The sequence below is a fragment of the Rhinichthys klamathensis genome, unplaced genomic scaffold (genome assembly GCF_029890125.1).
Source record: "Rhinichthys klamathensis goyatoka isolate OS25496 unplaced genomic scaffold, OSU_Roscu_1.1 h1tg000350l_1, whole genome shotgun sequence".
Lineage (NCBI taxonomy): Eukaryota > Metazoa > Chordata > Actinopteri > Cypriniformes > Leuciscidae > Rhinichthys > Rhinichthys klamathensis.
The window spans coordinates 797,558-820,936 of record NW_026606862.1 but is presented as its reverse complement, the minus strand read 5'-3'; the positions used below and the strand labels follow the sequence as shown (position 1 = coordinate 820,936).

Below are 23,379 nucleotides of genomic sequence, written 5' to 3'. Positions count from 1 at the left end.
TTTTGTTCATGTCTAATATACCTCATTGTCATGTTCTAGACTTGTTATATTTAGCTTTAAATTAAAAAAATACCCCCTTAATATTGTGGCAGTTTTTTCTCTGTGGTATCGAAAATGGTATCGAATATCGATATTTTTCAAGGTATCGTATCGAAGTTAGAAATTCTAGTATCGTGACAACACTACACACCAGCACGAGACACACCAGCACGAGACACACCAGAGTCACACCAGAGACACACCAGCACGAGACACACCAGAGTCACACCAGAGTCACACCAGCACGAGACACACCAGAGACACACCAGAGTCACACCAGCACGAGACACACCAGAGTCAAACCAGCACGAGACACACCAGAGACACACCAGAGTCACACCAGAGACACACCAGAGTCACACCAGGACGAGACACACCAGAAATACACCAGAGTCACACCAGCACGAGACACACCAGAGTCACACCAGCACGAGACACACCAGAGTCACACCAGAGACACACCAGAGTCACACCAGAGACACACCAGCACGAGACACACCAGAGTCACACCAGCACGAGACACACCAGAGTCACACCAGCACGAGACACACCAGAGTCACACCAGAGACACACCAGAGTCACACCAGAGTCACACCAGAGACACACCAGCACGAGACACACCAGAGTCACACCAGCACGAGACACACCAGAGTCACACCAGCACGAGACACACCAGAGTCACACCAGAGACACACCAGAGTCACACCAGAGACACACCAGCACGAGACACACCAGAGTCACACCAGAGACACACCAGAGTCACACCAGCACGAGACACACCAGAGACACACCAGAGTCACACCAGAGTCACACCAGAGACACACCAGAGACACACCAGAGACACACCAGAGACACACCAGAGACACACCAGAGTCACACCAGCACGAGACACACCAGAGACACACCAGAGACACACCAGAGACACACCAGCACGAGACACACCAGAGACACACCAGAGACACACCAGAGACACACCAGAGACACACCAGAGTCACACCAGCACGAGACACACCAGCACAAGACACACCAGAGACACACCAGAGTCACACCAGCACGAGACACACCAGAGACACACCAGAGACACACCAGAGACACACCAGAGACACACCAGAGTCACACCAGAGTCACACCAGCACGAGACACACCAGAGACACACCAGCACGAGACACACCAGAGACACATCAGAGACACACCAGAGTCACACCAGCACGAGACACACCAGAGACACACCAGAGTCACACCAGAGTCACACCAGAGACACACCAGAGACACACCAGAGACACACCAGAACAAGACACACCAGAGACACACAAGAGACACACCAGCACGAGACACACCAGCACGAGACACACCAGAGACACACCAGCACGAGACACACCATAGACACACCAGAGACACACCAGAGTCACACCAGAGACACACCAGACACACCAGCACGTGACACACCAGAGTCACACCAGAGACACACCAGAGACACACCAGCACGAGACACACCAGAGTCACACCAGAGTCACACCAGAGTCACACCAGCACGTGACACACCAGAGTCACACCAGAGACACACCAGCACGTGACACACCAGAGTCACACCAGAGACACACCAGCACGAGACACACCAGAGTCACACCAGAGACACACCAGAACGAGACACACCAGAGACACACAAGAGACACACCAGCACGAGACACACCAGAGACACACCAGAACGAGACACACCAGAGACACACCAGCACGAGACACACCAGAGTCACACCAGAGACACACCAGAGACACACAAGAGACACACCAGCACGAGACACACCAGCACGAGACACACCAGAGTCACACCAGCACGAGACACACCAGAGTCACACCAGAGACACACCAGCACGAGACACACCAGAGTCACACCAGCACGAGACACACCAGAGACACACCAGCACGAGACACACCAGAGTCACACCAGAGACACACCAGAGTCACACCAGAGTCACACCAGAGACACACCAGAGTCACACCAGAGACACACCAGAGTCACACCAGAGACACACCAGAGACACACCAGAGACACACCAGAGTCACACCAGCACGAGACACACCAGAGTCACACCAGCACGAGACACACCAGAGTCACACCAGAGACACACCAGAGACACACCAGAGACACACCAGAGTCACACCAGAGTCACACCAGAGACACACCAGAGTCACACCAGAGACACACCAGAGTCACACCAGAGTCACACCAGAGTCACACCAGAGTCACACCAGAGACACACCAGAGTCACACCAGAGACACACCAGAGTCACATCAGAGACACACCAGAGACACACCAGAGTCACACCAGAGTCACACCAGAGTCACACCAGAGTCACATCAGAGTCACACCAGAGTCACACCAGAGACACACCAGAGTCACATCAGAGACACACCAGAGTCACACCAGAGTCACATTAGAGACACACCAGAGTCACACCAGAGACACACCAGAGTCACACCAGCACGAGACACACCAGAGTCACATCAGAGACACACCAGAGTCACACCAGAGACACACCAGAGACACACCAGAGTCACACCAGCACGAGACACACCAGAGTCACACCAAAGACACACCAGAAATACACCAGAGTCACACCAGAGTCACACCAGAGACACACCAGAGACACACCAGAGTCACACCAGAGTCACACCAGAGACACACCAGAGTCACACCAGAGACACACCAGAGTCACACCAGAGACACATCAGAGTCACACCAGAGTCACACCAGAGTCACACCAGAGTCACACCAGAGTCACACCAGAGACACACCAGCACGAGACACTAGCAGAGAACATGTGTGAATGACACGAGCAAGAGGAGCTGAGGTTCACTTTCTCTGCTCAGACAAACATTTCTGCTGCGCTCGTGTGTGTGTGTGTGAGAGAGAGTGTGTGTGTGTGAGAGAGTGTGTGTGTGTGTTCACCTTGGCGGCTGCGCTCTCGTCCTGCAGCTTCTTCACACTGAGTTGCTGTGAGCGTGACGTGTGTGTGTGCTGCTCGTTCATCAGCTTCAGCTGCTCCTGCAGACGGTGCCGCTCCGCTGTCAGATCACTGCACTGAATCTGAGACACACACATCATCATTAACACACACACATACAAACATCATCGTTAACACACACACACACACACACACATGTTGTGTTTTCATGTTTTATGGGGACTTTCCATAGACATAATGATTTTTATACTGTACAGACTGTATATTCTATTCCCTTACACTAACCCTATCCCTAAACCTACCCATCACAGGAAACATTCTGCATTTTTACATTTTCAAACAACATCACTTAGTATGATTTATAAGCTGATTTCCTCATGGGGACCAAAAAATGTCCCCACACGAACAAGGATTTCGGATATTGCCATCCTTGTGGGGACATTTTGTCCCCATAACGTAGGGTTTACCAGGCCACACATACACACACACACACACACACACACACACACACACACACACACACACACACACACACACACACACACACACACACACACACACACACACAGAGTATATTGCCTCAGGAAAACGGCTCGTTAATTGAACATCATCTCGCGTAACAAATGGAGTCAGACGCAGCAATGATCAGGTTGACGTCACTGCCGGGAAATAACTTGATTTATTAATAAAGTCTAGTGAACACGGTTATTAGTCAGCATGTAAAGCGGGCTGACGGGTTGCTTCAGTTCGCGGATGTGTGTGTGTTATCAGTGTAAACATGCTGAACTTACACTCCTACAGCTGCTGCATCAACACACACACACACACACACCTTATACTCCTCCAGCTGCTGCTGATGGGCCTCCAGTTCTCCTCTCAGAGACGCCTGACTGATCATCTGAGCTGCTTCCTGTGGGAGATTCACACACACATCAGACATGAACACCACCACCAGATCAACGTATCTATCTATCTATCTATCTATCTATCTATCTATCTATCTATCTATCTATCTATCTATCTATCTATCTATCTATCTATCGCAAATCAGGTTTATTGAAAAAATTTGAAATGAACAAATCAAACAAAAGGAATTGAAATAGCTCAACACAACAAATGTTTCAAGTGGTTTCCCCAAATCCAACTGGAACTTTTCATTTTATTATTTACTTTCTAATTTTTGGTTACAAAATTATTCCACCCCCTGATATAATCCCTCACCACAGCACATATCTGCAGAACAGGTGTTGTCTCAGTAATCAAGGGCTTCATTAGTTGCACCAGGTGTGCTTGAGCTAGAACACACGAAATGTCTGAACTGGCTAAGTTTGTTGAGTGTCGCGTTTGACTGTGTTAGAAATACAGTAAGTCAAAAGAATGGTCCAAAAAGTGAAGAGAAGACACCATCGCCCTTCACAAACAAGCAACAGGACACAGAAAGATGGCGAAGACACTAAATGTTCCTCGAAACACCGTTGGAAGCATAGTTCACAAGTTAAAAGAACAGTGATCTCACTCCCTGGACGGGCAGAAAAAGGAAGATATCGAAGATACCTCGTCTGCAGCAGCTCAACAGCAGACGGCTGCTCTACTAAGAGCTGAAGATGCTTGCCATGAAGGGGCTGAATCATTTTGAGACTGCAGAAGTCAATAAGCTGTATTTTCAGTTAGATTTGGGGAAAACACTTGAAACATGTGTTGTGTTGAGCTATTTCAATTACTTTTGTTTGATTTGTTCATTGCAAACAGCTGAAAATCTGTAAATTGCGCCAATAAACCCGATTTGCAATGGGGGTTGAATCATTTCAATTGCAACTGCATCTATCCACCTATTCATCTATGTTCTGTCTATGTATGTATGTCTGTCTGCCTGAAATATGAAGTTTTGTCCTACAGTGGCTCCACTTGTACTTTATGATTAAGTTGCCATGCGATATTAATGTCTAAGTAAAGGCTACATTTATGCCCGCAGAGACTGAATTCATGAGACTCACTCTTTGTTTTGCGTCTCCCAGATCTTTTTTGGTTTTGACCAGCAGTTGTTTCATCCTGGAGGCTTTCTCCTCCGTCTGATCCAGCGAGGACTTCAGAGACTCTGAGAGAAACACACATAATGAGCTTCATCAGTGTTTGATCCTGTGCAGCTCCAGGCCATTTCACTAGATTACAGCATCAGATCAACAGATGAACAGATTCAGCTTTCAGTCGTACCAATGTCCTGGTTCAGCCGCTGCTCTCGCTCTCTCTGTGTTTGCATGTGCAGTTGGTGCTCCTCCGCCTGTTTGTCTCTCTCAGAGAGTTTGTGATTGAGTTCTTTCACCAGTTTCTCGTAGTCCGCCATCTCCATGTCCATCAGTGAGCTCTGCTGAGCGCCCTGCAGAGCCGGAGATCACACACACTGATGTAGCTCTCACACATGTGGCCTGTGGTACACAACCATGACTAACTGGGTACTGGTGTTCAGATAAACGTCAAAACCCTCCCTAAAATAATAATAATAATAATAATAGTGTACTCTCATTATATGATTGATCAGTCCATCTATCGGCTCTCAGTCTGGCACGACAGCCACAGTGTGATCGGAGTTGTGTTTGTGGACATGCCTTTCTCAGCTGCTCGAGCTCCTGAGCCGTCTGGTGGAGCTGATGTGTGTGTTTGCTGAGCTGAGCTTGAAGCTCCTCCACCTCCTTCACTGCAGCATGGTGCTCCTGGAGAAACACACACACATCTTTAAAAACTTCAATGGAAAAGAACAGAAGACACTGCTGTGCATGTGTATCAAGAGATCTTGCTGCCACTGTTCGTACAGATACTGTAAAATGAGATTCCAGGACTTCAAAGGACTTTAAGCACTACTGTTTTTGGTTTTCAAGAAATACAATTAAAGATCTTATCAAACAATATTTTTAATATCTTTCAAATTCTAAAAAATGTATTCCAGAAATGCAAAGATTTCAAAATCCTATTCAAACAGAGTTTCCTCCCATGAATACTTTATGTGATAATAATAATAATAATAATAATAATACATTTTATTTGTATTGCACTTTACACATGAAGGACTCATCTCAAAGTGCTACAGGTGCACAGATAAAAACAGTAAAAACAGTCAAAGGCAGCAATAAATAAAAATATATTAAGAAAATGCAATAATAAATAAATGGGTCTTTAATTTGTTTTTAAAAGCCTCTAAGGGCTATGGCACCCTCAGGTGGTTAGGGAGGGCATTCCACAGTCGAGGCGCAGCCGCCTGGAAGGCCCTATCTCCCATAGTGCATAGTTTGGACTTATGGACCTGGAGTTTATGGCTGTCAGAGGAACGGAGATGCCGGGTTGGGTTATGCCTATTTAAGAGTTCTTTGAGGTACAGTGGTGCGTTGCCATAAAGACACTGATAGGTCAGGAGACAGATCTTATAATCAATCCTGAACCTAACAGGAAGCCAGTGAAGTTTATGGAGGATGGGTGTGATATGTTCTGATTTGCGCACCCTCATCAGGACCCTGGCAGCGCAATTCTGAATGTACTGCAGTCTCCTGCCAGGGATCCCAATGAGGAGTGAATTGCAGTAATCGAGCCTGGAGGAGACAAAGGCATGGACCAAATTCTCTGCATCAGAAAGAGGGATGCAGTTTGGAAATATTCCGGAGATGAAAGAATGCAGTCTTACAGATAAGTTGGATGTGGGTGTTAAATGATAAGTGCGGGTCAAATCGAACCCCTAAGTTTGTTATGGAAGATGTCAGAGGAATATCATAGCCTGCAAATGAATAGACAGTCAGAGGGGAGAATCGGAGTTGGTGTAGGGTCCCAATGAGGAGACATTCAGTTTTAGAGCTGTTTAATTGAAGGAAGTTATCAGTCATCCATGCCCTTGTCTCCTCCAGGCAGGCAGTTAGAGTGGAGAGTGATGATGCGGACGATGTGGGGTCCAACCTGACATAGAGCTGAGTATCGTCAGCATAGCAATGGAAAGCAACTCCATGCCTGCTGATGATGTGGCCCAAGGGGAGCATATAAATGGAAAAAGGAGTAGGGCCGAGAACCGAGCCCTGGGGCACTCCACATGTAACTGTGTGGGGCCTCGACCTGGCTCCCCCCAGGGCCACATACGCAACTCTATCAGTCAGGTAGGACCGAAACCGATCGACCAGAAGACTGAAAGACCTGACCTGATTGACCTGAAGAATGAAATTTGTATAATTTACTTGGAAAAATATGAGCAATATCCATGTGAAATGGCTATATATCTATATCAGACGGGCTGCAGCATTCATTTTTGCGCGAAAGATTGTATTTGTGTTTTTCCGAAAAAATTAAACACTTATTTCATGTTTATGTATACATGTATTGTCTTTCAATAATTCAAGCACTTTAAGTACTGTTTCATAAATATAGCTGTTTTCAAGGACTTAAATTTCAAAAAAATCTTTAAGTTCTTCAAGGCCTTTAACCCCTGAGGGACGCACGAGTACGCCAGCGTTTGCTGGAGGCCAGAGACGCTCGACCGTACCTTAGTCTTCTGCTCTCTGAGGAGCCTCTCTGCCTCCAGCTCTCGCTCCAGCTTCTGCATGTCCAGCGTCTGCGCCTCCAGCTGTGTGACGGTCCTCTGCAGCGCCTCGGCACGGGCCTCCAGATCCGCTCGCTCTGACGACAGCAGCTCATGCTGAGAGCGATCACCACAGAGGAACACTTACTGATGACACCAACACCACACTGCTCATGCTCATCCTACCCTCTCTTTTAACTATACACTTACACATGTCACTGTGTTAGATACAACTGAATCAATTATAGTGGATGTATGAAGAAGAGGAACCACAGGTCTGGAGTATCACATTAACTAAGGACATTTCACAGTCTTTATTTGTAACACTGAATCTCCCGTCTGTAACACACTTGCTTGCACATGACGGATGGGTGGTGTTATTGGAGTACCTGCTGAACTGCACTCTGGAGACGCCGGCTCAAATCTTCACTGTGTTTATCCGCCTGTTCCAGCCGCTCAGTCTGCTTGTCATAATCCACCAGCAAATTCTACAAATACATGATTAAGAAGTGCACTGTTTACTTCTGCACTAGTAGATCTCGTCCGACACTATAATGGAGGATGAGCTAAACCTTGTAGTGCTCTGCCCCGTGGATGATGTCCTTCACAGAGCGTGCCAGACGGTCCCGCTCAGCCTTCAGCTGCTCCACGTCCTCCCTCAGAGCGGCGGCCTGGAGGCACAAACACAAGCTCAGTCAACACAAGCTCAGTCAACACAAGCTCAGTCAACACAAGCTCAGTCAACACAAGCTCAGTCAACACAAGCTCAGTCAACACAAGCTCAGTCAACACAAGCTCAGTCCACAGCCCTGGAGCGCCTCGGAGGGACACGACACCACCCACCTCGCTCTTGCTGAGCTCCAGCTCCTTCTTGGCCTTCACAGCAACCGCTTTGATCTTGTTCATGCGTTCATCCTTATCCTTGCTTGCTTTCTTCAGCGCTTCTACACAACAGAAGAGTCATCAAGAATGTAAGGGAAACGGTTTCGGCAAGAAGGCTCATGGAATTAAGAGTGCAACATGAACGAACATACCTATTTCATCAGATAACTCTTTCAGTTTCTCATTTTCATCAGACACCGATGACTCTTTGCATGTCTGAAAAGTGACAATCGAAGGAAAGAAATGTCAGATGTCACTTACAAATTCTAGATTATTCTGTAGAGTAATTAAAAAAACGTAGTTATGTATTTTTTATGGAACCTTGTTTACGGCAACGAGGAAAAAATGAAGATAATTGTGACTTTTTTATCTCTTGTTCAGTTTATAATTTGCAATTCCTACTTAATTTCACACAATCCTGACTTTATTTTTCGCAATTCCTACTTTATTTCACAGAATCCTGACTTTATTTCTTGCAACTCCCACTTCATTTCTCGCAATTTCAACTTTATTTCTCGCAAATCCGACTTTATTTCTCGCAATTTCAACTTTATTTCTCGCAATTTCAACTTTATTTCTCGCAACTCCAACTTTATTTCTCGCAACTCCAACTTTATTTCACACAATCCTGACTTTATTTCACACAATCCTGACTTTATTTCACACAATCCTGACTTTATTTCACACAATCCTGACTTTATTTCTCGCAATCCCGACTTTATTTCTCGCAATTTCAACTTTATTTCTCTCAATCCCGACTTTTTCACGCAATTCCTACTTTATTTCTCGCAATTCCAACTTTATTTCACACTATCCTGACTTTATTTCACACAATCCTGACTTTATTTCACACAATCCTGACTTTATTTCACACAATCCTGACTTTATTTCACACAATCCTGACTTTATTTCTCTCAATACCGACTTTATTTCTCGCAATTTCGACTTTATTTCTCGCAATTTCAACTTTATTTCACGCAATTTCAACTTTATTTCTCGCAAATTCAACTTTATTTCTCGCAAATTCAACTTTATTTCTCGCAATCCCGACTTTATTTCATGCAATTCCTACAGAATCCTGACTTTATTTCACGCAAATACAACTTTATTTCACGCAATCCTGACTTTATTTCACACAATCCTGACTTTATTTCACACAATCCTGACTTTATTTCACACAATCCTGACTTTATTTCACACAATCCTGACTTTATTTCACACAATCCTGACTTTATTTCACACAATCCTGACTTTATTTCACACAATCCTGACTTTATTTCACACAATCCTGACTTTATTTCTCGCAATCCCGACTTTATTTCTCGTAATCTCAACTTTATTTCTCTCAATTCCTACTTTATTTCTCGCAATTTCAACTTTAATTCTCGCAATTCTAACTTTATTTCTCGCAACTCCAACTTTATTTCACACAATCCTGACTTTATTTCACACAATCCTGACTTTATTTCACACAATCCTGACTTTATTTCACACAATCCTGACTTTATTTCACACAATCCTGACTTTATTTCACACAATCCTGACTTTATTTCACACAATCCTGACTTTATTTCTCGCAATCCCGACTTTATTTCTCGCAATTTCAACTTTATTTCTCTCAATCCCGACTTTTTCACGCAATTCCTACTTTATTTCTCGCAATTCCAACTTTATTTCACACTATCCTGACTTTATTTCACACAATCCTGACTTTATTTCACACAATCCTGACTTTATTTCTCTCAATACCGACTTTATTTCTCGCAATTTCGACTTTATTTCACGCAATTTCAACTTTATTTCTCGCAAATTCAACTTTATTTCTCGCAATCCCGACTTTATTTCATGCAATTCCTACTTTATTTCACAGAATCCTGACTTTATTTCTCGCAAATCCTACTTTATTTCACGCAAATACAACTTTATTTCACACAATCCTGACTTTATTTCACACAATCCTGACTTTATTTCACACAATCCTGACTTTATTTCACACAATCCTGACTTTATTTCACACAATCCTGACTTTATTTCACACAATCCTGACTTTATTTCACACAATCCTGACTTTATTTCACACAATCCTGACTTTATTTCACACAATCCTGACTTTATTTCACACAATCCTGACTTTATTTCACACAATCCTGACTTTATTTCTCGCAATCCTGACTTTATTTCATGCAATTCCTATATTTCACAGAATCCTGACTTTATTTCTCGCAAATCCTACTTTATTTCACGCAAATACAACTTTATTTCACACAATCCTGACTTTATTTCACACAATCCTGACTTTATTTCACACAATCCTGACTTTATTTCACACAATCCTGACTTTATTTCACACAATCCTGACTTTATTTCACACAATCCTGACTTTATTTCACACAATCCTGACTTTATTTCACACAATCCTGACTTTATTTCACACAATCCTGACTTTATTTCACACAATCCTGACTTTATTTCACACAATCCTGACTTTATTTCACACAATCCTGACTTTATTTCACACAATCCTGACTTTATTTCTCGCAATCCTGACTTTATTTCTCGCAATCCCGACTTTATTTCTCGCAATTTCAACTTTATTTCTCTCAATCCCGACTTTTTCACGCAATTCCTACTTTATTTCTCGCAATTCCAACTTTATTTCACACTATCCTGACTTTATTTCACACAATCCTGACTTTATTTCACACAATCCTGACTTTATTTCTCTCAATACCGACTTTATTTCTCGCAATTTCGACTTTATTTCACGCAATTTCAACTTTATTTCTCGCAAATTCAACTTTATTTCTCGCAATCCCGACTTTATTTCATGCAATTCCTACTTTATTTCACAGAATCCTGACTTTATTTCTCGCAAATCCTACTTTATTTCACGCAAATACAACTTTATTTCACACAATCCTGACTTTATTTCACACAATCCTGACTTTATTTCACACAATCCTGACTTTATTTCACACAATCCTGACTTTATTTCACACAATCCTGACTTTATTTCACACAATCCTGACTTTATTTCACACAATCCTGACTTTATTTCACACAATCCTGACTTTATTTCACACAATCCTGACTTTATTTCACACAATCCTGACTTTATTTCACACAATCCTGACTTTATTTCACACAATCCTGACTTTATTTCACACAATCCTGACTTTATTTCACACAATCCTGACTTTATTTCTCGCAATCCTGACTTTATTTCATGCAATTCCTATATTTCACAGAATCCTGACTTTATTTCTTGCAAATCCAACTTTATTTCACACAATCCTGACATTATTTCACATAATCCCAACTTTATTTCTCGCAATTCCAACTTTATTTCAAACAATCCTGACTTTATTTCACATAATCCTGACTTTATTTCTCACAATCAGACTTTATTTCACACAAATCTGACTTTATTTCACACAACTCTAAATATTTATAACTCGCAATTCAGAGATTATAACTTGCAATTTTGACTTTATTTCTCACAATTCCGACTTTATTTCACACAATCCTGACTTTATTTCTCGCAATCCTGACTTTATTTCATGCAATTCCTATATTTCACAGAATCCTGACTTTATTTCTTGCAAATCCAACTTTATTTCACACAATCCTGACATTATTTCACATAATCCCAACTTTATTTCTCGCAATTCCAACTTTATTTCAAACAATCCTGACTTTATTTCACATAATCCTGACTTTATTTCTCACAATCAGACTTTATTTCACACAATTCTGACTTTATTTCACACAACTCTAAATATTTATAACTCGCAATTCAGAGATTATAACTTGCAATTTTGACTTTATTTCTCACAATTCCGACTTTTACGATTTTCTGTCAGGTCTCTCTTGTCTACTCTGCTATTCTTTAGGTACTTTGGTACGTTGCATGATCTGCTTATAGATAAGGTTTGTTCGGAAACAAGAAAACATTTTAGCCAGCATTACAAACACACAATACCTGCAAGAGACCAACTTCTTCTTTGAGCTGAGATATTAGAGTGTCTTTGTCAGCCAGAACCTGTTGGAGCTCATTGGCCTCGTGAACTTGTGCGTCCGTTTCATCCGCCGGCTCTTTTTCCTCTGAACTCTGGCTCAGGTCAGCAACTTGAGCAAGCAGGCTGAGGTTTTCTGCCCTCAGCTTTTCATTCATGCCTTGCATTTCCCTCAGGTCCTTCTGCAGTCCCTCTGTATCCAACAGCACCTCCTCCAGACTGGCCTTCAGCAGGTGCTTCTCGCGGAGCAGCTCGTCGACGCGCTCCTGACGCTCCTCCGCCGACTGCCTCGCGCTCTCCAGCTCAGCCGCCAACCGCTCTACACCTTCATCACACTGCTGGGTCAGGAGCGCCTTCTCCTCCAGAGATTTACTCCAGAGATGGTTTATAAGAGCAGAGACATCCGCCGTGCCATCCAGCTCCGTCTCAGAGAAACTCTGCTTGAGGATTTCAGTGATGTGGCTCCGAACGTCAGAAAGATGCTCCTGACTAGCGTCCCTGTCTCGCCGAAGGGCGTTTCCCTCGTCCGACAGGCACACGATCTGAGCCTGGAGGAGTTTGATGGTGTCTTGACACTCCTCCTGTCCGGCTTGAAGAGCAGAGAGCTCCTCATCAAGGAGGTTTATACGCTGGTCCTTCTCCACGCTCACCGACAGCAGCCGACTCTCCAGCGTACAGATCTGCGCGAGCTGAGCCTTGTGCTCACGTTCTGATTCGGATGCCATGGACTTCAGTTTCTCCTCGAACTCTGACACAAGAGTCTTCTTGTGCTCACGTTCTGATTCGGATGCCATGGACTTCAGTTTCTCCTCGAACTCTGACACAAGAGTCTCCTTGTGTTCACCTTCTGATTCGGATGCCATGAACTCTAGCACAAGAGTCTCCTTGTGTTGTAGATTCCCCAGGATTTCTTCCGTTTTGTTCCTCAGGTCCTCGAAGGACATCTTGCCTGCATGGTCCAGCGTGTTCTCTGCATTAATGTGCTCTAACAAACTGTCCCTCTCCTGGAAGAAGCTCTCAAGCTCGTCCTGCAGACCCTGAACCGAGGACATGGTTTGCTCCTTCATGGCTCTGTATTGCTTCATGAAGTGCTCTGTTCTGTCTCTGAGATTATTACGTGTGATCATGCTCTCATCTTCAGGAGGAGGCGAGCGTGTGTCTTGCGGAGCGTCGACGACGTGTTCTGGCTGATCTCTTTCAGCACTGGAGCTAAAGCAAGTTTCCAGTTCCCTTGAGTCTTGGTTGTGGGACTCTTCCAAGGTTTGGACGTCTTCATTAGAGATGCTGCGTGCCTCTCCGCTTTTGCCCACAGATGCTTCACCACTGTCTTTGCTCATTTGAAGCTCGTTGATTGTGAACTCCAGCTCCTCCTTCTCCACAGTGAACTCCTCTCTGACCTGCTTCAGCTCAGACTCCAGCTCCACCTTCACATTTCTAAGAAACTCGAGCTCTTCTTGAAACATCATGTTTTGAGCCTGCAAATCCTCCAGGGCTAGCTTCAGCCCGCCGCCCTCGTCGCTGGAGTCGTCCGAGGCAGAGGAGTCCGCCAGCGGCTGCGGAGGCGCTGCTCGATTGCTGTCCTCCTCTTCCTCCTGAACGTCCTGCAGGAATCCCTCCTTCAGCGCCAGCTGCTCCGAGAGCTCGTCCTGCAGCAGAAGCAGCCGCTCGCGCTCCCTCTCGAAGTCCGCGGCGTTCAGCTCCATCTGCTCCTCCAGGTAGCGCAGCTCATCCTCGTACTGCTTGCCCAGTCTCTCCATCTCCCTCTGCAGATTTTCCACCTCCTGCTGGGACTCGGTGAGGCTCATCTGGTGGGATTCTCGGAGCGCTTCGGTCGCGGCCGTCCACTGCGTCTTGGCTTCCAGCAGCTCTTCTTGAGTTTGAGATATCTTGGACTCGTATTCAGTGCAGGCTGCCCTAAAGCCAGCAGTGAGCTCGGCTGTGCTTCTCTGCATTTCTGCACACTCGATATTCTTCAAGTCTAGTTCCTCCTGGAGAGTGGCTAATCTTCCCTCTGTTTCCTGTAAATACATTTCAAATTTGCTTCTTTACAGTGGATTTCATGCTATATTAAAGGTGCATTGTGTAATATTTAGGAGGATCTGTTGCAATATCATAAACATAATCATGTTTTCAGTGGTGTATAAAGGCCTTACATAATGAACCGTTGTGTATTTATTACGTTAGAATGAAGCATTTCTCTTTCTCACACACACCGCGGGTCCGCTTACATCAACATGTTTCTACGGTGGCTCTGAACGGACAAACGCATTTCGTCACTATGTTGTTCTTGATGTAAAGAAGCTGCTAAAGTCAGCGAATAAAACACTGACACAATGATGAACAAGTGACAATAATATTCGCAATAACATATGGTTTTACTGAATAATTAAGTAAACCTAATTTCTTAATTAATCTTTGTAAAGAAAGCTCATTGCTGAACTGGCTACTCTCTGCTGTCTAAGACGACAACATCACTTCCTGTTGGCCACCGTAACTTCTGTTGGGTGCAATTCACAACCTCACCACTAGATGCCGCTAAAAATTACACACGGCACCTTTAAATGAACTGTTACCGAAAGAACACATGAAACTCACAGACTGAGTAAAAGGTTAAGGTTACCTGTGCCTGTTTCTTGAACTCCTCGTGTTCTCTGCGCAGTAGCGCCAGGCTCTGCTGACTCTCGGCCTTCTCCTGCAGCACAGCGCTCATTCGCTCACTCAGCTCCTGTTGGGGTCAGGAACACAATCATTGAAACATATCCTTGCTACGCATCATTTTGATGTGCAAACATATCAATACTTTGCAGGGTCTCCTAACAGTACATAATCTATTGTCTTAGCCCAGTTGCTTTCCCACCGTCAGGCCGAATGGTTCTCAGCACTTTAAGGAAAGGTTGTAAGGTTACACTTCAGCATGATTTGGCCTGGATTTCTCGGCTCAAATGTGCCGGTGGAACGGCTGTGCTGCTGTGAGGACAGTTTAAGTGTAGTGTAGGACAGACTGACAGACTGAAGGACTGACTGACGGACTAAAGGACTGACTGAGGGACTGACGGACTGACGGACTGACTGACTGACTGACTGACGGACTGACGGACTGACGGACTGAAGGACTGACGGACTGACTGACTGACTGACGGACTGAAGGACTGACTGACGGACAGACTGACAGACTGAAGGACTGACTGACGGACTAAAGGACTGACTGAGGGACTGACGGACTAAAGGACTGACTGACGGACTGAAGGACTGAAGGACTGACGGACTGACTGACTGACGGACCGACGGACTGAAGGACTGAAGGACTGACGGACTGACTGACGGACTGACGGACTGACTGACTGACTGACTGACGGACTGAAGGACTGACTGACGGACAGACTGACAGACTGAAGGACTGACTGACGGACTGACTGAGGGACTGAAGGACTGACGGACTGACTGACGGACTGAAGGACTGAAGGACTGACGGACTGACTGACTGACGGACCGACGGACTGAAGGACTGAAGGACTGACGGACTGACTGACGGACTGACGGACTGACTGACGGACTGACTGACTGACTGACTGACTGACTGATAGACTTACGGACTGACGGACGAACTGAAGGACGGACAGACGGACTGAAGGACGGACTGAAGAACTGACGGACTGACTGACTGACGGACTGAAGGACTGACGGACTGACTGACTGACGGACTGAAGGACTGACGGACTGACGGACTGATGGACTGACTGACGGACTGACGGACGAACTGAAGGACGGACGGACGGACTGACTGACGGACTGAAGGACTGAAGGTCTGACTGAAGGACTGACTGAAGGACTGACTGAAGGACTGACGGACTGACGGACGGACTGAAGGACTGACGGAATGAAGGACTGACGGAAGGACTGACTGAAGGACTGAAGGACTGACAGACGGACTGAAGGACTGACGGAATGAAGGACTGACGGAATGAAGGACTGACGGAAGGACTGACTGAAGGACTGACTGAAGGACTGACAGACGGACTGAAGGACTGACTGACGGACAGACTGACAGACTGAAGGACTGACTGACGGACTAAAGGACTGACTGAGGGACTGATGGACTAAAGGACTGACTGAGGGACTGACGGACTGACTGAGGGACTGAAGGACTGACGGACTGACTGACGGACTGAAGGACTGAAGGACTGACGGACTGACTGACTGACGGACTGAAGGACTGACGGACTGACTGACTGACGGACTGAAGGACTGACGGACTGACTGACTGACGGACTGACGGACTGATGGACTGACTGACGGACTGACGGACGAACTGAAGGACGGACGGACGGACTGACTGACGGACTGAAGGACTGACGGACTGACGGACGGACTGAAGGACTGACGGAATGAAGGACTGACTGAAGGACTGACTGAAGGTCTGACTGAAGGACTGACTGAAGGACTGACTGAAGGACTGACGGACTGACGGACGGACTGAAGGACTGACGGAATGAAGGACTGACTGAAGGACTGACTGAAGGACTGACTGAAGGACTGACAGACGGACTGAAGGACTGACGGAATGAAGGACTGACGGAATGAAGGACTGACGGAAGGACTGACTGAAGGACTGACTGAAGGACTGACAGACGGACTGAAGGACTGACGGAATGAAGGACTGACGGAATGAAGGACTGACGGACTGAAGGACTGACTGACGGACTGACTGACGGACTAAAGGACTGACTGAGGGACTGACGGACTGACTGAGGGACTGACGGACTGACTGAGGGACTGACGGACTGACTGAGGGACTGACGGACTAAAGGACTGACTGAGGGACTGACGGACTGACTGAGGGACTGAAGGACTGACGGACTGACTGACGGAATGAAGGACTGACGGACTGAAGGACTGACGGACTGACTGACGGACGAAAGGACTGACGGACTGACTGACGGACGAAAGGACTGAAGGACTGACGGACTGACTGACTGACGGACCGACGGACTGACTGACGGACTGACAGACTGAAGGAATGACGGACTGACTGACTGACTGATGGACTTACGGACTGACGGACGGACTGAAGGACGGACTGAAGGACTGATGGACTGACGGACTGACTGACTGACGGACTGAAGGACTGACAGACTGAAGGACTGACAGACGGACTGACGGACTGATGGACTGATGGACTAACCTGGATGACGGAGGGGTCTGCCGTGCCACACGCAGGCCTCAACACCTCCTGCTCTAAAGCTGGTCAAAACAGCAGAAAATATACAATACTCAGATTTACAAATATCTATGTTTTTACAATTAAGAAGCAACTTTGATAACCTTACCTGCACATTTTGCCTTCATCCTCTGCATCGCCACCATCTGTTTCTTTGCAAACTTTATCAGATCTTGTTTAGACAGTGTGTCCAGCTGTAAGGAGACAGAACTCAAGAGTGACTCTGCCCTCTAGCGCTCTCTCGAGTATATACATATACTTCTTTAGATTATTTCTCTCCTATATATTTATAATTAGCTTCCAATAAGAATAAAATAAGACTTTCCTCTGGATTTTCATTTTATTAGTAGTATTATCATCATTATCAATGAAACGCATACAAATGTACATTAATATACAAAGCAATAACGTAAAATAGACATTAACATTTCAACTTTAAACATGCAGTTTGTTTTCGAAATATGCTTATTATTGCTTTTTTTGTTCACCAGTCAAGTCAATACTGTCTAACAACAATTTATGAATAACAACTACTTAGCATAGATGAGCTTTTACAAGTTAAAGAGGGGAAAGGACTTCCTGAACTTCTAGAACTGTACAGTATATCATCATAGGTGATGACGAACTGTGTTAAAGCTTCGTTTTCCATCAAACACACTATGAATGAAGGAAGTGTCACTCAATGAAGGATCTCACCTTGGATTTGCCTGACTGTCCAGCAGGTGACGTCAAGGACTCTGCGTTCGCGTCATGCGGTGACGTCACGGACTCTGCGTTCGCGTCCTGCGGTGACGTCACGGACTCGGCGTTCGCGTCCTGCGGTGACGTCACGGACTCGGCGTTCGCGTCCTGCTGCAGGTGTAAAGCGTTAATAAGGCAATCCTACAATCCCTGTGTTAATTATGATAGTTTTGTGCTATGCAGGATAGTACACAGTAGTACCTTACACAGCAATGTCAACACTGCTCTATACTATGATGTAGTCAATAGTCATCCTCATGTATCATATTGTGGGATTGCCATGGTGAACCTTGAGGCTTCGTGTAAATTAATGGTACAGGGTAAATCATTCCCTGTCACAGCCCTCAATCTTTAATACTAATGGTTTAGACTCTTTTTGTTCAGGTCAGTAACTTAACACATTTAGTTGATCAACAATAAGACCCATTTGCATACATTAATGATAAATGTCAGTTTAAATCAATGCTTCTACAGCAGCTTTAGGTGTTTAAACTTCAGCGACTAACCTCCATTCTTGTGCGGAATCACGAAAGACAGCTGCTTAAACCGGGAATGGCTGGGAAAAGATCATTTATTCACAAACCCACTGCGTGTAAACATATCCAGCATCTCTGTGCTGTTACTTCCGCATTCGGTACTTCCGCAGTAGCGCGAGGGAGGATCAGCCAATCACGTTCGTCCATCAACCCGGGTACCTCCACGTCACTGTTTGTTTTGGTTGCCACGGCTGTATGAATGACGTCTCGACTGTCCAATCACAGGTGGCTCGTGCGGTTCTCCAACTGACTGGATTGGCTAGTCAGACCACCAGAGGCGGGACTTGATGGGGCAGGGAAAAGGATTGGCGTTTGTAAACAACGAGAACAAAACTTTCTACAGGAACGTTAAATTCATATTCACAAAAACTAATAATAATACTTTTAATCCTCCATGTACTTACCATACATTCCTCGGATTTGGTGAACCCAGTAAAGATCAAGATCTTAGTGCCTTAAAATGTTGAACAATGAATGAATGAATTAATGAATGAGGAATTTCAAACTTGCTTTAGTCATAAATAAATGACACCATTTAAATTCTAGGCATGTTGAAGTTGATTAAAAAAGATAATTTGAAAAAAATTACAGCATTTTGAATCTCCACATATCACCATTGTTCATATAGCCTATCCCCTGGCCTGTGTAGCCCAATTTCATGATAAATTCAACAATTTCTATATTATTTTTTATTTTTTTTTATTTTTTTACATTGTTGGGTATATCGGTAAAGGGTTACAGAATGCAAAAACAGGCTAACATAGATGGTTTATCTAATAAAAAATTGCATGGTGTTTAAAATAATTTAAAAAAAATAAATATTTTTTTTAATTACAATTTTAAAGACCATGCAATTGTTTGTTATATAAACCTTCTATGTTAGCCTGTTTCTGCTCAGACGCGTTGCAGTGGCTGGTTTTAGCTCAGAAGGTCCTCTCTGTTATTTCAGAAGAGCTAACACAGTGGACACTGAATGAACAGTGATCGTAAAGGAATTTATGTTTAAAGTTGAAGAAGTAGAGCATTTAAATTTTGTTGGCAACATTTTACATATTCTTTCCTATCTAAATCCAGTTCAAACTAAAGTAATAATTTAACTGGTTGTATGTGAGCGATAGGAAATCATCCATCCACCCATTCATGCTTTAGACCAGTTCTCCACCCGATTATTATTGTGTCCACTATGTTTTCACTTTGTCCACCCTGTCCACCCTTACAATAATTTAATAAAATCAGCAAAAACATACTAATAATTCAGTGACAATGTAAATTTACTGGAGTATCAATAATGAAGTACTTTAAAAAGTAAACGAAAAAAGCCCTTTAATAATAAAATAATAATAATAAACTTTATTTTCTATAGTGCCTTTAAAAGGTAAATCTCAAAGCGCTTCCCAAAAATAAGACAAAATAAAAGAGAAATACAACAATATAAAAGAATTAAGCATTTATAAAAGAGAAGTACATTCAAAATATACAATACAAATGTAAAATGTTATCAAAAAGAGTTTTATAAGTAAATGGTATAGAAATATATATACACTGACCTAAAGGATTATTAGGAACACCATACTAATACTGTGTTTGACCCCCTTTCGCCTTCAGAACTGCCTTAATTCTACGTGGCATTGATTCAACAAGGTGCTGAAAGCATTCTTTAGAAATGTTGGCCCATATTGATAGGATAGCATCTTGCAGTTGATGGAGATTTGTGGGATGCACATCCAGGGCACGAAGCTCCCGTTCCACCACATCCCAAAGATGCTCTATTGGGTTGAGATCTGGTGACTGTGGGGGCCATTTTAGTACAGTGAACTCATTGTCATGTTCAAGAAACCAATTTGAAATGATTCGAGCTTTGTGACATGGTGCATTATCCTGCTGGAAGTAGCCATCAGAGGATGGGTACATGGTAGCCATAAAGGGATGGACATGGTCAGAAACAATGCTCAGGTAGGCCGTGGCATTTAAACGATGCCCAATTGGCACTAAGGGGCCTAAAGTGTGCCAAGAAAACATCCCCCACACCATTACACCACCACCACCAGCCTGCACAGTGGTGACAAGGCATGAGTGATCCATGTTCTCATTCTGTTTACGCCAAATTCTGCCTCTACCATCTGAATGTCTCAACAGAAATCGAGACTCATCAGACCAGGCAACATTTCTCCAGTCTTCAACTGTCCAATTTTGGTGAGCTCTTGCAAATTGTAGCCTCTTTTTCCTATTTGTAGTGGAGATGAGTGGTACCCGGTGGGGTCTTCTGCTGTTGTAGCCCATCCGCCTCAAGGTTGTGCGTGTTGTGGCTTCACAAATGGTTTGCTGCATACCTCGGTTGTAACGAGTGGTTATTTCAGTCAAAGTTGCTCTTCTATCAGCTTGAATCAGTCGGCCCATTCTCCTCTGACCTCTAGCATCAACAAGGCATTTTCGCCCACAGGACTGCCGCATACTGGATGTTTTTCCCTTTTCACACCATTCTTTGTAAACCCTAGAAATGGTTGTCCGTGAAAATCCCAGTAACTGAGCAGATTGTGAAATACTCAGACCGGCCCGTCTGGCACCAACAACCATGCCACGCTCAAAATTGCTTAAATCGCCTTTCTTTACCCATTCTGACATTCAGTTTGGAGTTCAGGAGATTGTCTTGACCAGGACCACACCCCTAAATGCATTGAAGCAACTGCCATGTGATTGGTTGATTAGATAATTGCATTAATGAGAAATTGAACAGGTGTTCCTAATAATCCTTTGGGTGAGTGTATATAGTTAAAGTATTCAAATAAATCAAATAAAAGCTACCCTAAAAAAGTAAGTTTTGAGGGAAGCTTTAAAAACACCCAGAGTGTGCTTGCCTAGTCTCAGAGAACAGAGAGGTCATCAGCTTTGGGCAAACGGAGAGAAAGCCCCATCACCCATAGATCAGAGACGGGTTAGAAGACCAGCTTCAGCGGAGATCAAGCGCTGGGATGTACGGGATTACAAGTTCTGACAAATACTGAGGAGCCAGGCCATGCGAAGCCTTATAAGTGAGCATGATCATTTTAAAATCAACACGAAACTGGACCGGGAGCCGGTGTCAGGACTCTAAATAGGAGTGATGTGATCGCTGGCCCTGGTCCTGGTGCTGGCCCTGGTCCTGGTGCTGGTCCTGGTGCTGGTCCTGGTGCTGGTCCTGGTGCTGGTTCTTGTCCTGGTCCTGGTCCTGGTGCTGGCCCTGGTGCTGGTGCTGGTCCTGGTCCTGGTCCTGGTGCTGATGCTGATGCTGATGCTGGTCCTGGTGCTGGTCCTGGTCCTGGTGATGGTCTTGGTGCTGGCCCTGGTTCTGGTCCTGGTGCTGGTCCTGGTGCTGGTGCTGGTGCTTGTCCTGGTCCTGGTCCTGGTCCTGGTGCTGGTCCTGGTGATGGTCCTGGTGCTGGTCCTGGTCCTGGTGCTGGTCCTGGTGCTGGTTCTGGTCCTGGTGCTGGCCCTGGTCCTGGTGATGGTCTTGGTGCTGGCCCTGGTTCTGGTCCTGGTGCTGGTGCTGGTCCTGGTGCTGGTCCTGGTGCTGGTGCTGATCCTGGTCCTGGTGCTGGTGCTGGTGCTGGTGCTGGTGCTGGTGCTGGTCCTGGTGCTGGTCCTGGTCCTGGTCCTGGTCCTGGCCCTGGCCCTGGTGCTGGTGCTGGTCCTGGTCCTGGTGCTGGTGCTGGTCCTCGTCCTGGTCCTAGTCCTGGCCCTGGCCCTGGTCTTGGTCCTGGTCCTGGTCCTGGCAATGTTTCTAAGATGAAAAAGAGATGTTCTGACTGTATTCTGGATGTGAGGATCGAAAGTTAAATTAGCATCAAATATCACCCCCAAATTTTAGGTACTTTAGGTAATTTAGGGTACGTTTACACGACAACGATATGCTTAAAACGGAGACGTTTTTCCTTTGAGTTTCCCGTGTACAGACGACACCGATGTCAAAACGATCCCCATCAACACGTATCCACGAAAATGACTAAAAACGGTGTATTCTGCTGCCAGGCCACTAGATGGCGACGAAACACTATAGACTGAACACATAATACGCGTGTGCATGACGTCATTGTTCTCACAGATTCGCGTTTTTGCTGTTTACACGGAGACTGTTCTCAAAAACGTGCAATTTGAAACCCGTTTTCAAAACATAGCGTTTCAAGGCACCCAAAATGCTGTTGTCGCGTAAACGAACGGCCAAAGTGGTGGCGGGGCCCAGTGTGAGGTAGTGGAGGCGGGGTCCAGTGTGAGGTAGTGGAGGCGGGGCCCAGTGTGAAGTAGTGGAGGCAGGGCCCAGTGTGAGGCAGTGGAGGCGGGGCCCAGTGTGAGGTAGTGGAGGCGGGGCCCAGTGTGAGGTAGTGGAGGCAGGGCCCAGTGTGAGGTAGTGGAGGCGGGGCCCAGTGTGAGGTAGTGGAGGCGGGGCCCAGTGTGAGGTAG

The 23,379-nt window shown here is 45.2% G+C and overlaps 2 protein-coding genes across 3 annotated transcripts in view; one reads left to right on the top strand and one right to left on the bottom strand.

The window, feature by feature from the left end:
- Positions 1–19,058, bottom strand: part of LOC130068943 (GRIP and coiled-coil domain-containing protein 2) — a 39,219-nt gene extending 20,161 nt beyond the window's left edge. Inside the window, exons 1-16 of one of the 2 annotated variants that reach the window (XM_056232600.1) lie at positions 18,916–19,058; positions 18,365–18,520; positions 17,778–17,862; positions 17,633–17,691; positions 15,071–15,175; positions 12,417–14,468; positions 8,587–8,650; positions 8,396–8,496; positions 8,125–8,223; positions 7,942–8,040; positions 7,517–7,669; positions 5,607–5,711; positions 5,215–5,377; positions 4,998–5,098; positions 3,836–3,913; positions 2,988–3,125 (exon numbers count right to left, since the gene is read on the bottom strand). In XM_056232600.1, coding sequence (XP_056088575.1) covers positions 2,988–3,125; positions 3,836–3,913; positions 4,998–5,098; positions 5,215–5,377; positions 5,607–5,711; positions 7,517–7,669; positions 7,942–8,040; positions 8,125–8,223; positions 8,396–8,496; positions 8,587–8,650; positions 12,417–14,468; positions 15,071–15,175; positions 17,633–17,691; positions 17,778–17,862; positions 18,365–18,520; positions 18,916–18,921 — 3,564 coding nt within the window. In that variant the 5' untranslated portion in view covers positions 18,922–19,058. The remainder of the gene's footprint in view (positions 1–2,987; positions 3,126–3,835; positions 3,914–4,997; positions 5,099–5,214; positions 5,378–5,606; positions 5,712–7,516; positions 7,670–7,941; positions 8,041–8,124; positions 8,224–8,395; positions 8,497–8,586; positions 8,651–12,416; positions 14,469–15,070; positions 15,176–17,632; positions 17,692–17,777; positions 17,863–18,364; positions 18,521–18,915) is intronic. The other variant, XM_056232601.1, reaches the window with a different exon arrangement.
- Positions 1–21,506, top strand: part of LOC130068942 (E3 SUMO-protein ligase RanBP2-like) — a 211,692-nt gene extending 190,186 nt beyond the window's left edge. Inside the window, exon 20 of the mRNA XM_056232599.1 lies at positions 21,082–21,506. Coding sequence (XP_056088574.1) covers positions 21,082–21,179 — 98 coding nt within the window. The 3' untranslated portion in view covers positions 21,180–21,506. The remainder of the gene's footprint in view (positions 1–21,081) is intronic.
- Positions 21,507–23,379: the final 1,873 nt, after the last annotated feature.